Raw genomic sequence first — 14,604 nt, forward strand, 5'->3', positions numbered from 1 at the left:
AAATATGCACGTAATAGAACACAAGCATAATAGAATCACAAAGCCTTTGTGTATTTTCTGTAGAGATCAGCTAGCATATGTTGGGAGACTTAAATATTATTCTAAAGAGAGTGATGCTTCCACTTGTGCACTGTAGTTTTTGTAATGCCTATTGACCTTATTTCCCTTGCATGTTTGTGGGTGTGCCATCTTAATCTTTATGAATATTCTAATTCTTTGTTTATCTGTCAGCATATGACAGAAGAGTAGAAAAAATGGATTTGTGGGTTTTACATACCTGTAGTTTGCGAAGTTGTTTGATGGCTTCTTCCCGAGCTTTGTTAACAGAATCAACTTGGCTTTCTAGATCTTTGACATCAACCTCCAACTTCTTTTTGGCTGCAGCTGCCAGGGCACGTTGCTTCCGCTCATCTTCCAGTTCCGTTTCATGTTCATGGAGCTGATCATTAGAGAAGACACACATAGAAACTCTTCAATACTCTTAAACACTCTGTGTAAGTCTGGATAATCTACATAATCTGTGTCTATTAATCGTGGTATTACTAGCAGTTAAAACGCATTTCCATTTTGTTCAAAAATTGAAGATTCTCCAAAGGAGTCAGCATTGTGGGCGTGTATTTATGGAAATAAGATGACTATGGGATTTCTCCTTGCTGTAACAATGCTACTGTACAAATAGCTTCTGTCCTGTCTGTTTCCCTTTCCAATGCTTTGGTATCTATTTCATGTACTTTGGGAAGACAGACATATCAGAAGCTGTCTTATTTCACTTGCTCTGAGAACACAGGAAAAGTAGTATTTACTGTGCTAGGGAAAATAATTCACGTGTTTTCTACTGCATTGACTGTAGTGTTGACTTGCTACATCTGTTAGGAATTGTGCACTTGCTACTGAAATGCAAAATATAACACTGTTATGCTATGTTTATATATATAATGCTTTCTTATTATAGTGAAGTGCTTTAGTAATGGCATGAGCCCGGGAACATTCAGATTTTTTGGTTTTGTTACTGTGTTTGTAGTAGTAAAATGATACCTGTTTAAGGAGTTGTCTCCTCTTCTCCTCATTCTGTTCATCTCTGGCTTGTAAATCTCTCTCAAACTGGCTTTTCATGGCTTGCATATTAACTTCCAACCTGAGTTTGGCATCTTCTGCAGCCTGTAACTCATCCTCTAACTCTTCTAATTGTGTCTTCATCTCTTCTACTTGCTGTTCGAGTGTCCGTTTAGACTTCTCCAATTCATGGACCTTTTAAGCAATGAGAAATTTATAGATTTGTTATACAAAAATAAATCCAGTTAAACCCAGCTTATTTTCTATATAGGCCACATCTGAAAATATCAGCTGCGGACAGCGAATGAGCTAATTGCATTTTTTGTATATTTAGTCTCCCTTGAAACAACCTGGGATTCCTTACACTTTATTACGTACTGATTTTAATCAGTCAAGTATCATCAGTGAATTTAGTTAGTATTAGAAGTGATATTATCACTGTAATAAAAGAAGTGATTGGTAATGTAATAGTGGAAATTTGCTGCAGCTATACAAGTACATGTTAAGCTGGTGGTAAAGTCAAATATAATCACTAAAATGAGATTTACGCAGTTTACAACTTGAAAGTTCTTTATTAAATTACTAAATGAATTAGAAAGTCTTTAATATTTGTCTTAGAAATCTTAGAAATCAATCTTCAGGCTTGAAGCCACGTTAAGAATAAAAGTAACTTACAGTTACTTTGCCGAGTCTCTTGAAAGTTTGGATGCAAATGGAGCAAACTTGGAGTTCTGCACAAAATACCTGATCTTGCTGAATGAATTTGTGTGCTACAGAAAACTTCCCCAACTGAAAACAATTATCTGTTTGTTAGCTGCAGTTCTAAATTACTGTGGAAATCATTCTGAGTCCAAAACTTACATTCTTGCCAACATCATCTTTGGAGCTAACAAGATCTTCCATTTCAGCTTTCAGCATTTTGTTTGTTCTCTCCAGTTCTTCTTTGGCTTCCAATGCCTCTTCAAGTGCACGAGCCAAGGACAGAGCCTTTGTTTCTTTTTCTCTAGCTTCAGCTTCTGCTCTATCCCTTTCATCTGCATATTTTGAAGAGATGTTTTTCTCTTCAGCCAGCATCTATAAAATGATAGTATTAACATAAGAATATTAGTATAAAGTTTTTTTCTGTTACAACTTTCTTGTCAGCTGATAATGACAAAGAGAAATCTGCATTTTGATTAATGCATATAAATACAAATTAACTGCTATATATGTTTAATTCAAGTTTAACTTATTTTTTTGACCTTGCTTTATCTTTCACTATCATCTTTTAGTTGATTTCCTGTGAGTCACAGAGAAGTCAGGAGATAGTTCAGCAAAGGAGAATCTTAATTCCCTACCTGATCAAACTTCTTCTGCTTCTTCTCCAGGTTGGAGACCAGCTGACGCTGGTTATCTAAGTCCACCACTAGGTCATCCAGCTCCTGTTGGAGTCTGTTCTTGGTTTTTTCCAGTTTGTCATAAGAAGCAGCTTTTTCCTCAAACTGTTGTGTGAGACTTTCAATTTCCCTCTGGAATTTCTTTTTACCTTCTTCCATAGTTTCTATTGTAGCAGTAAATTCTTGTAGCTTCTTCTTAGAGTCGGAGAGCTGAAATTTGAATTCAGAGAAGAAATCTTTATATCAGTGACAATAAAGCTTGGCATAGAAGGGGACTAGGAGAAAACCAAGACCACAGAACCTCTAATTTGACCCAGGCAGACTACCTGCCTAGTATGCACATACAGGCCAATTGTGAAAAACTGCCTTGGGACCTCTTTAAATATATACTTATGCTAAAGATACTCTTCAGCATAAAGAAGATGATAAAGAAGTCTTCTGTCTCCATTGATGCCATCTGGGCTAACAACATGAGTTCCTGAAGATATATATTTTGTACTAGGATTCCTGTCTGAAGCCTCTGGAATTACTGACAAAACTTGGTGATAGAGTTAATGATTTAGGTATGGCACTGATACCTGTATTGTCAGTGTAGAAATATGTCTCTCCAGATTTTGTTTTGCTTCTACTTCTTCATCCAACTGCTCCTGCAAGCTGTTCTTATCATCCTCTAACTGACGGAGCTTTGTAGTCACATTCAACTTCTGCCGTGTTTCTTCTTGAAGCAGCTCCTACAGTAATCACATCAACCAGCAAGACAGTCATTAGCTGAGGTGGTCTTACAGCATATTTCTTAAAATTGTAGATGAGCTGTTACTAGCTACCAGTTTACCTGTGTGTCTTGTAGCTGAGATCCTAAGGTTGCCACGTCTTTAGTTAGTTTGATATTCTTGCTTTCTGCTTCATTCAGCAAACTGGTAACATTTTCAACCTCAATCTGTGAGAGATCAAAGTGAAAACACTCAGTTATTTTGCGCAACTTTAACAACTTCCTCTGCTTAGTTTGCTCTAGATTGAAGTTTCAATGTTTGAACGGGTTCTGAATATGCTCCTATGCTTTTTAAGTCATCTTGAGCACTAGAAGTGTTTCTAGCTTATCTAGAGTTCATAGGAGAATCATAAACTTTGTAGCAATTCTTCTGGACGATATGTGGGGTTCTATGGAATTAAAACCTCCACAGAAAATCTACAGTATCTGCATGTTGTCTTTGTGCCATATGTATTAAGACACTGTTTTTGACTGGAGTTTACCTTAGCGTTTAATACTATATATCATAGGCTATTTCTATTCATAAGACAATACTAATATATTGTATATACCACAGTAACAGCCAGCATTTCTAGGAATTCAGTTGTGAAAAGTACTATTGTTCAGGTGAATAACAGAAATGCTGAAAACTCATCTCCTGTTTTTCCTTCAACTTCCAGTGAATTGCAAAAGGGCACAAAGATTTCCCTGTATTTTTCTTTCTCTTCTCAAGTTTGAGAGAAGCTGATATATTTTGGTTATATTTTTTTATTTATCCATTAACTTAAAATTAGTGAGAGAAGCTTACTGCTGCTTTAAACAAACTTGTAACTGTGGTAATCAGTACTGCTGGGCATTGCAAATCTACCAAAGAGCTACTTAAAAATATTTTTAGTTGTTCCTTGTTTGGGAATTAAGTCACAAATAAGTAAGCATTCCACTTCTGTTTTCATTTTTCTGGACGCATCTTATGAGTTTAATACAGTTTAATCAATTTCCAGAATCCTTATTTCTATTGACATTCACCACCACACAGCAGTAAACAAACTGGATCTTTGTAAAATATGCAGCACTGTCACTGAAACAGTGGTGGCATTACACAACACAGGGAATCCTAAGACTAAGAACTCTCACTTCCATGAGTTGTAATTGTTTAATGGTGTGATAACTGAAATAGGAGCCTTACAATTGAACCCCACCCAAAAGAAAAAAAGTGTCCCAACTGAAGTCAATAAGGCAAGGATTCCTCCAGATGTATTTCCAGATGAAATTAGTCTAACTGGTCTACACAAGTCCAAGATGTCATAGTAAAAGCTCGAACCCCCCTTTTACCTGTAGTTTGTGAACTTTTTCATTGAGTTCTGTCCGAACACGCTCTCCATCAGTGTATTTAGACTGTAAATCTTGCAGCTGTACTTCCAGCTTCTTCTTTTTGTGCTCTACATCTTGTTTGGCTTGACTCAGGCTCCTGACTTCATTAGCTAGATCAGCATTATCTTTCTCAAGTGTCTGTTTGGTCTTATCCAAGTTTGCTTTAGCCTACAAACACGAAGAAAGAGTTTTCTGTAAAAGGAATTTATATTATTGAGTGGGTGGTTATCAGTAGGATGGATTGCTATTTACCCGTTTAAATTGCTCCAGCTGCTCTGTTAGTTCTTCCACAGCTTGAGTGTGCTTTTGTCTCATCTCCTGGACTTGGGCTTCATGGGTTCGAGTTTCCTCCTCTAGAGCCCTCTTCAGCACAGTGACCTCTTGTTCACGCTTTGCTCTGCAAGAAGACGTGCATAAATGGAGAGGAGCACATAGGAGCGTTCCAGTCACTGGTAAAATGGCACTCCAACATAGTTGTAAAGTCAGTCTAGTTACAATTCATGTTGAGAGATAATGCAAAAATGAACTTAAAGAAATTCTGTGAGGTAGTTTTCACAGGACATATGACAGACAAGATCAGAAGAAGTTGTACTGAGATCAGTTAACAGAAATGGATTCCCTGAAGCGTGAAACATCAGCGGGAAAGAGTTTAGACTCTTAAGTACAAGACTGAATTATTAAGGCGCCTAAGACAGAAAATTAGATACCTAGCTCCAGGAAAAAAAAATAATCTAGGTAACCTGAATTAGATTGTCTATATGTTGGAGACTATCACTATGAGAGTCTAGAATTGTTCCATCTGTGGGCAAAGTCTTCATACCTGAGCTCTTGCTGGGTTGCTGTGGTATCCAAAGTATCTTCAAGCTCTGTCTTAAGAGCCTCCAGCTCTTCACCTAGGTCTCTCTTTTGTTTTTCTGCTTTGTTTCTTGCAGCTTTCTCAGATTCCAAGTCTTCCTGGAGATCAGAGATGTGAGATTCCAATTCTCGGATCTTCTTGAGAGCATTGTTCTTCTGACTAGTTTCATCTTCAAGCCTGAAAAGAAAGTATTTCATTTTCTATATTAAAAAGTATCATTTCATTTTCAGGACATCAGTATGCAGAGATTAAAGGTTTATGTTCAAGGTGTGATTTTAATCTTAATAAACTGGAAATACTTAGTTGTATATGATCGCTTCAGTAGGAATTGTGGTTTATGCTTTTTGCCTATCAACTGTGTTGCTACTTTTTATTCTTTACATGGTAGTATTACCAATGCCTTTGGGAAGAAGTGTTTTCATTGCTGTCTGGGCATAAGGTTAAGTTGTTTATGAAAAAACAATAGTGTAAATATCTTGAGCAGAAAGTCAGGCAGGATGTACTCGGTGTCTGGAAAGGAAAGAGATATATGTTTCAGCCTGGGATTTTTAACTTGAATGTAGATTCAGGAGCAAATACCTGGCTAGAGCAGCCTGCAGCTCTTCCTCCTTTTTGGCTAGTTGTGCCTTCAGCTCAGCAATTTGTGCCTGGAGCTCTGCAATTTGCTCATGCAGATCACTTGACTCTCCTTCTAACTTCCTCTTTGTTTTCTCCAGTTCTTGTCTGGTCTTCTCTTCCTTTTTCAGTCGCACTGAAAAAGCAAAGATTTGGGTCATGAGAGTGGGCTAGTGCAAGGAGCTTTCATCTGATCTTGAACTTGGATGCAAAAATGTTCTGGTCTTCAGGGAGGCTATATATTTAAGTGCAAGTTACTGTCTTTCTAAAGAAACATGCAATACCTTGCTATCATCACTTATTTCCAGCCACTATATATATATATATATTTCTCTTTCTCCAGAAACACTTTTTTTTCCCCCAAATTCCACTCCTCTACTCTTTATACGTGTAAAGAAAAGCTATCTACAGTTTATGCATCTTGGGGTTTCAGTGATTGTCATTCACAAAATGGTTTCAGCATATGAAAGTGGATAACACATAGTTTTTAGAGGTTTGTTCTAGATTCTCTTTAGGGTTTTGTTTTTATTTTTTATATGTACCAAAGCAAATATCTTACATAAAGCATCTTTGTTCATATTACCTTCCAGTTCTGAAATCATAGATTCATGTTTGTTCTTCAGCTTTGTAAGATTTTTGGCTTTTTCTTCCTCTTCTGCAAGATTTGTTGTTAGGTCACTTACTCTTTCTTCAAGCAGTTTTCTTTCCTGAAGAAGAGTAAAATAGTTTTGTTAACAGAAGTGTCTGTCATCAGTCATCATGAAGCATCTCTATACCAAATAAAAAATGTCCAGTATACTGTTTTTGGATGCTCTGAGATTGTAGCAGTATGTTTCAATTTGTTGAGTACAGAGGGGCTGGAAAGCAGTACTGAAATTTTCCATGTTCTCTAATCAGCTGTTGTTAGAATCTTACACTCACTTTGTCTGGTAAGTGAAGAGCATAGTTCAGAGGAGTATCCCCTTCAAGAAGTACTTGAATACATGTTTACTTCCAATTTTAATCATCAGGTCTTAACTTTTCAACCAAACATTTCATTCCAGTGACTGTGCTTGACTACTGCAAGGATTTTCTTTAAGATACTGTCACCACAGAGGATCTCAATACTAGTATTTTTCACAATTCTGAATTATTCAAGAAAGCATGGGAAAATTATTAGAAACTTACTCATTACAGGCTGGCCTGCTGGTCTGGTGAATGTTTACACATGAAACTCAATAATCAGAAGCATACCTTTTCCTTTTCTAACTAAAGAGATTTTTCTCTCATCCTGGACTATTTTCGCAAAGTAAGAAAATGGGCCCACAATGCTTACCTTTGTTAGCTTGTTATTCTGATCTTCCATTATAAGAATATCATCTTCCATTTTCTTTATCTTGCCATCTGCTGTAACTTTTTCAAGTTGTAGTTTCTGTCTCGCAGCTTCTTCTTCTTCCAGCTGTTCCTCCAGGTCCTTTAAAGGGAAAAAGAAATCATGAATTCTCGAAATAAAATACAATTTAAATTACAGGAAATGCATGATGTTTGTCAGTCTATGTGGGAGTATGCTATAGAGTTGGTTGCTTTTACTAAGAAGTAGACTATCTGTGATACTTCTTGACTTAGAAAGATTTACTGAAACAGGTTTTTTTTTTACAGAAAATAATTTAAAATTGGGGTAGGGGAAGATGATGTATAAAGAATTCTGGACAAAAGAGCATAAATCTGTTTGCTACTACTTCAGTGGCATTAAACACATTCTACTAAGGGTTGCATAGCAAGGTCTTTCATTGGCAAACCTCAGGTCCTATCTCCTGCTGTTCTCTGAGACACAAGTTACTGTGTCTGTTTGTTGCTTATGCTTCCTTACCAGCATTTGTTGTTGCATCTTTTTCTTTTCTGCCTGCAACTGTTGGCTGCGTTCCTCCTCTTCCTCAATTCTGGCCTCCATCTCATGCAGAATCTCTTCCAGCTCTTGCTTTTTCGCAGCTAAACGGACTCTCATCTCTTCAGCTTCAGCATACAGTTCAGTTTCTGCCTGAAGTTTCTCCTGAAGGAGGTTCTTCTCTTCACAAAGCTGTGGAGATAAAATGTATAGGCAGTTAAAATTTAGACTGCAAGTTGTCCCCACAGTGTGTTTCTACAAGCCATAATATACACATAGGTAGCTGTACCACAAATCTTTCTGCAGATACTAGGCTTCTGCAGAAGTTACTGAGAGTTTGCTCTGAACTTTTGTTCTGGACCATTGCTATGAATACAATTGTAAGTACAAAGAAAACAGACCTCTTTATCCTAATAGCTTCTGGAAATGGTAAGAGATTGGCTAATATTTCGGAGAGGCTTAGATCTGTCAGTCACCTGGGTGTGTTTCTGCTCCAGCTCCTTCAGTTCAGCCTCTGCTTTCTGTTGTCTTTCCTTAGTTCTTTGCAATTCTTCATCCTTGGCCTGCATTTCTTCCTCTTGGCGGGTGACTTGTAGCAGTGGTTTCACCTGAAAACAAAAGAAAATTAAGAATCATACCAGCAACTTATTTTACTGAATACAGCACTTAATGATGTCAGGATGACGGGTGCTGGTGGTAGCACTACCTGCTGCCGTTCATGTAGCGGGCAAATAACCTCTACCACACTTAGTGTAAACATCTTTAAACCAGCAAGCCCTGGCAGTATTCATAACCATTTCTGCATTAATTCTTAAAGTCTTGTACCTCCAATAGTATCACTTGCTGAAAGACTAGAAGGCTGGTTTTGTGCACAGAGAATGTACAGAGGCTATAACTGCTGCATAGAAAGCCATTCTTGAAGAAGGAAAAAGGAAAACAACCAAGCCTCTCCACTGGGAAAACACTTAAGTTGTTTGAGTGGCTAGTAGGAAGTTAGGGAGCTCCTGAGTCCACATAGATACATTACTGCACGTTTCACAAAATTCTGGTTTTTGTTCTAATTATCAACTTGTGTGAAATTATTTCATTTTGACAACTAAAATAGGCATACTAAATCTTACATAGATCTCTGCTTAATTAGTTTTTCATCCCAAGATAAAACTAACTTTAAAGTTAATAGTGTTATAAGAATATCCAGTGTATCTTTTAATCCAAACTTCTGTGAAGCTCTTGCTGTCATCTGTGATGAACTGAGCAGGAAGGGTGCCTGACATGACTTGTTATCTTGTGCAGTCCATTACTTTTGTAAAGCTGAGATTCACAGACAGCAATTACTCACTTTGGTGAACAGTCTCCACCATTGCCAGTTCCTCAGCTTCAGGTAAGCAGCACAGTTTCTTTGGATAACCTTCATTGCAGTCAGCTGTTGCTGTCTCTTGGCAAAGGCCCTGTGATAAGAAACACAAAGCAAATTTGTTTAGTCTGAGAATACAAATTGTAAGACAAACATATTAAGCAAAGAAGCCATGGCATAAGACTCTGCTGATTTGAGAAATCTGGTGATTTGAGAAATCTGCACAAGTTCTTTTGTCACTTAAACAGTACCTCTGCTTTCTCAAGAAAAAGTGATAGCTCTGTTTAGATTTCTAGTATTTTATTTAGTCTTTGGGTTTTTTTGGTTTGTTTGTTTCTGTTTGTGCTCAGTAGATATGCATACTTTCTGGTTTGTGCCAATAGTTGTGGATATGAAGTATATGGGCATTGAGAGCACACATCGGTTATCTTGAAACCTATTATGTTTAAATTTATTTGATCATCAATTTTGAAAGCCTTGGTAGTGTGCAGAAAAAGGTAATTGCTGTTAATAGTTTGGTGATGTGTATTAACTGAGATTGTGCCAAGTGACTCCAGTGCTTCATGCTCTAACTGTGTAAGAAATGATGTTTTGTTTTACAAATGCCAGTGGTACTGCTATTTGTATTGTAATAGTGCAAAAGATTCCATTTGTAGGCTATAATGCACCTTGTCCTACTAGTAGAAATGTGTTTAAATGATGGGTTGTTGCCTAGAATACTTCCTGTATGGAGATTCCTCACAATGTAATTGCTTCTCTGTAACTATACTAGTAACCTACTTCTGGGCAAGAAGTGAGTTCTTTTAGGTAAACACTGAAACACAAGTTGAATTCTAAAGCCATACTAGCAAAAATAGCTAATAATAAAATGTCTGAATATTTTCAGTTTGTTATCCAGAGAACTAAAGGCTACTGTAGATAACCCACTGCCAAAGATATATATTTTTTTATTAGTACATATTCTTACTTTCTGGCCAGGTAGCCTCGGCACTGAGCCTGGAAGGCAATAATGACATCCGTGATCTTCAGGTCTCTCTCTTCTTCCAGGTGTGCCAGAACACCAGTTCTGAAGAAGATTTTACTCTGTCCAATTCTGTACAAGTTGGGATCAAGTTCCAGTGCTTTGATCTGGAGGAAAACAGGGATAATTGTTAATTCCAGTGCTGAAGTTTAGAGTATTAAAAATTATCATTCTTTTCATTCCCAACAGTTTTTATATAAGAGATGTAGATCTGATTATCAATAGGATCAAAGTTGTTTTCCTTACCATCAGTATGCAAGCCTGCTTCCCATCCATGAATCCTTTAGGAATAGCATTTGCAGCAAGAATTTCATATCTGCCAGAAGACACAGATGTTAGAGAGGTGGAAAAATGTCAGATTATTTTGTACAGGCAAACATGTATACAAGCCCTTTTAAGCCCTACGTTAGGACTGAGCAAGGGATTCCTACCGCTGACGGAATTCCTGGAAGACAATTCTGTTGGGGAACCCTTGCCGGCAGATACGAATACCTTCCAAGACACCATTGCAGCGCAACTGCTCCAGCACTAAATGGGCATCAAGTTTGCCAGCCTGAAGAGGAAACAAAAAGTATTTTTAGCACAGTAGAAATTTGCAAAGATGTTACTAGCAAATATCTACGTTTGAAGACATCTTTCAGTTCTGCAGTGTGCACTAATAGTGTGCCAAGAGTCTGAAAATTGATCATTTGATATTTACCCTTTTTTCATGATTTGGAATGATGCAGCGGACAAAGTTGGGATTGGTATTCCTTAGGGTGGTCATCAGTTTAGTCAGCTGCTCCTTATAGAGTTGGCCCACAGTACGGAACATGCCTTTTTTGGTTTTTGAAGAGCTAGGCAGTGAACTTTCAGTCATCTTGGCCATCTGGTCTAGACCAACAATACGATCCACTGCAATATAAAAGAACATGTGAGTGGGAATGCTTATATAAATTGTCTTCACCTCACCTTACACTTTTCACTGTCATTGCTAAAGTGCACCTTCCAAAAGAGGACCTAAAGCTTTTGATACAATTAAAGCATGCTAATGAAAGCATTAGAAAATATTTCTGGGTAAATAGTCTACTTCTGTCTAACTCAGAAATAAGGGTTTTTGTTAACTAGTGGAAGAATGGAACAATTGAATGCACAGCACGTGTTTTATGGCTGCTCTACAAAGGACAGACCTGCAAAGTGTCCCTACTAGTAGGTTGTGTCACAATGTGTGACAACCATTAAATGTGTATAGTATGGTATGCATCTTAAAGATCCATGGAAAATTTTTAAACAAATGCAGTGTTTTCTATACATACAGATATTCTTCTGGTTGAGTTTATTTGAGATAAAACTTTGCTGAAGAGAATTGTAGTAGAATTTTTGGGAGAGGAAGAACATGTTAAGGACTGCACAGTCTTTCGTAACAGCAGTGACAGTGTATTAAATGAGCTGTCTGATATATTCCATAACATTATACTAGCTTAATGAATATTTTTTATTGCGTTGCTGAATAATATTAAGTAAGGAAATTATTTTGGTAGTATTTAGCTATCTAATATGCTTTTCATAACTATTTAGAAAAGAGTACTCTTGTCTCTTAGATCAATTCTTCCACTCTTATTCACGCTTGTTTCCCACTAATAAGGGAGAGTTGACAGAACAGTTCTAGTACAAATTTCTCCCTTTAAACTACATTTAATGGTTTAGAATTGTGATTCATACCATCTTTCCAAAGATCTGCCACAAATTTGTCTGAAGACTGGTTTAGCAGAGAAGTCACATTGTCGTTTAGTGGATCCATGTTCTTTGTCAGCCAGGCACTCGCATTGTAGGAAACCTACAGAAAACAATGCTGGGTCAAAAACCTGTTTTGCCACAAACTTGGCACAGCCAAGAACACAGGGCACTGTTCTAACATAAAATAATTTAAAAAATAGTAAGATTTGAAAAGCTTTCTACAGTTGAGAGCTGAGTTGAATATTTGTTCTTGCATGTACTTCCATCTAAAGAGATTTTTTTTGCAGACATACCCATGGCAGAGGAATCACTATGCCTTTAAAAATCTGTTTGCTAGAGAAAAATCCAAGTTACTTGGGTATTCAAAACCACAGTGCTGGTTATTTTTGTTTTCATGTGAGCTTAGCACAACCATGAATGTTGTGCGAATCTTAATCCCCACCTTTTGTAATTGAAGCCCTTAATATATACTTTATATAACTAAAGCCATCCCTATCAATAGGAGAACAAGATTGATTCAAATAGTCAAACAGTAAAAAAGAAACAAAGTTCTGTAAGTCAATGTGGCTCAGTCTCTCTCATACCTTTCCTGCATAGTGCAGTATGCAGAACTCAGTTTTATCCTTGAGTTGTTTGGACTTCTGGAATTTGGGATGGTTGCCTTGTTCTTGAATTAGTTTCTCCACAAAGGAAGTGTCAGTAGCTTTGGGGAACCAGCACTCCTCATCCAGCAGAGCTAGGACACCTGGGGGGTTGGTCTGCAACATGAGCAATACCAGATCAGTATAATCAAAGCCGGAGACAAAGAAAGAACATCACCTTCTTTTTGCTTTGTTATTAATCCTCCCAAGCAACAACAATCTAAAATATCTTAAATGCTTCTCATATTGATACATAATGGACCTTGATGAAACCTACAGAGTATCCCATCCATACAGACATAAACTTACCGGTCTTTCAATTAGCTCAATGCAAGGTTGCAGGTCAAGGCCAAAGTCAATGAAATTCCATTCAATGCCCTCACGTTGATATTCCTCTTGCTCCAATATAAACATTGTATGGTTGAAAAGCTGCTGAAGTTTCTCATTAGTGTAATTGATGCACAGCTGCTCAAAGGAATTGATCTGTGAAAAGGACAAAAGAATTGAATTTCTGATGTTAGAAAGACACCTGAAAGAGGCAACGTAAATGTCAAGATAAAAATTTCTATATTCTGTTTTTTTAAAGATTACTGTAATTCAAAGGATCCATATTTTTCTAATTTAAGGCTTTCTTGCTTACAGTAAGATCGCATGTAGTAAATCTCAAAACTGGGACCTGTCCAATAAACCATAAAGACCAGAACTTGATTCTAAACACAGAGTCCCCCAGAAGCCCAGCAGTGATGCTGCCAGTTCCCAGCCCTTCCAAGCAGAATAGTCCTGTGGGTTGTCTTGGCCACGAGCTGCTATCCAGCTTGAGAGAATCAAATTGTTTATGTGGCTCTGAATTTAGATATTTGTTATCTTGCATTCCAAACTACAGCATGACGACAACAAGGAGTTTAACCACTCTGTCCCACAGCACATACCTCAAAAATCTCAAATCCAGCAATATCAAGGATCCCCAAGAAAGAAGCTCCTTGTCGTTTAGTTTTATCAAGAGCTTTGTTTACACGAGTTAGAATCCAACGGAAAAGACGTTCAAATTTTGCTTTGGCCAAAGCCTCTATGGCAAAGTCAGCCTGAAAGAAAGAAAATTCTAAGTGAAAGAAGAAATCCAATTAACTGCTAATTTAAGTAAGGATAACGCAAAGAGAGAAAGAAAACAGATTCCCTCTAGGTGTGATTTAAGAACGAAAAGAAGAAAGGGAAAATAACTCCAGGAGAGCAGAACAGACTGCAAGTAGGTACCTGCTCTTTGGTCTGAGCTTTCTGAACAACATCTCGTCCTACTTTGATCCTTGGGGTTAGAATAGATCTTGTGAAATCAGTCACATTAATCCCCATCAGGTGACAGACTTTTTGAGCAGCTAGAATAAAAAAGTGATATTATATTTCAGATTGAATTTTCTCTTAGTGTGAATATAAGCAAATCAACAATTATGTAATGTAGTTTATCTTCCTTGAAAGCTCCTCTGTTATACATGCAAGAAAAAAAACTTGCTATAAAAGTATTATTCGTGATACAACCAAGGAATTCACTGATGATCAATTTATGGATTCAAGATTACCAAAAAAGGCAATGAATATTGAACTGATTCTAAGTACGGCATATCTTTTAAGACCTGTGAAGCATATACACATTGACAGTTTAAAATCTTGATAAAGAGTGCTTTCTCAGCTGCTATTTTATTACTTTCTTAATGTTAACTAACTTTTTAAAGTGACAAATCATACCAGTATTGTCAGGCATAGAAGCTTGATCGGTGTTTCTCTCCTTCTTGAAGACAATATTGCCCAGCTGTAGGACAGACGAAACAACCCTCAATATAGCTGTAAGATAAGCAGACAGTATAAATGAGGAATGGAATGGACACGTTTTGAAAACTTTACTCTCTGTAATAATGAAAGTTCATTGCATAGCCTTTGGTAGTCTATACTTCCATGGAAAGATCTAGATTTGCTATAGAAGACAGCTATAAGCTGCAT

General features: G+C 37.2%; 1 protein-coding gene across 5 annotated transcripts in view; it reads right to left on the reverse strand.

The window, feature by feature from the left end:
* MYH11 (myosin heavy chain 11) overlaps positions 1-14,604 on the reverse strand; it is a 56,116-nt gene that overhangs the window by 7,419 nt on the left and 34,093 nt on the right. For all 5 annotated transcript variants that reach the window (XM_031555839.1, XM_010719481.3, XM_031555840.1 and 2 more), the window contains 25 exons: positions 14,353-14,448; positions 13,867-13,985; positions 13,545-13,697; positions 12,925-13,098; positions 12,559-12,732; positions 11,960-12,074; positions 10,959-11,152; positions 10,690-10,811; positions 10,505-10,574; positions 10,205-10,365; positions 9,223-9,331; positions 8,360-8,491; positions 7,869-8,075; positions 7,335-7,472; positions 6,603-6,726; positions 5,984-6,155; positions 5,369-5,581; positions 4,801-4,945; positions 4,510-4,716; positions 3,262-3,366; positions 3,008-3,160; positions 2,391-2,639; positions 1,915-2,127; positions 1,036-1,248; positions 278-439 (listed from right to left, as the gene is read on the reverse strand). In XM_031555839.1, coding sequence (XP_031411699.1) covers positions 278-439; positions 1,036-1,248; positions 1,915-2,127; positions 2,391-2,639; positions 3,008-3,160; positions 3,262-3,366; positions 4,510-4,716; positions 4,801-4,945; positions 5,369-5,581; positions 5,984-6,155; positions 6,603-6,726; positions 7,335-7,472; positions 7,869-8,075; positions 8,360-8,491; positions 9,223-9,331; positions 10,205-10,365; positions 10,505-10,574; positions 10,690-10,811; positions 10,959-11,152; positions 11,960-12,074; positions 12,559-12,732; positions 12,925-13,098; positions 13,545-13,697; positions 13,867-13,985; positions 14,353-14,448 — 3,920 coding nt within the window. The remainder of the gene's footprint in view (positions 1-277; positions 440-1,035; positions 1,249-1,914; positions 2,128-2,390; positions 2,640-3,007; positions 3,161-3,261; positions 3,367-4,509; positions 4,717-4,800; positions 4,946-5,368; positions 5,582-5,983; positions 6,156-6,602; positions 6,727-7,334; positions 7,473-7,868; positions 8,076-8,359; positions 8,492-9,222; positions 9,332-10,204; positions 10,366-10,504; positions 10,575-10,689; positions 10,812-10,958; positions 11,153-11,959; positions 12,075-12,558; positions 12,733-12,924; positions 13,099-13,544; positions 13,698-13,866; positions 13,986-14,352; positions 14,449-14,604) is intronic.

The sequence above is a fragment of the Meleagris gallopavo genome, chromosome 16 (genome assembly GCF_000146605.3).
Source record: "Meleagris gallopavo isolate NT-WF06-2002-E0010 breed Aviagen turkey brand Nicholas breeding stock chromosome 16, Turkey_5.1, whole genome shotgun sequence".
Classification (NCBI taxonomy): domain Eukaryota; kingdom Metazoa; phylum Chordata; class Aves; order Galliformes; family Phasianidae; genus Meleagris; species Meleagris gallopavo.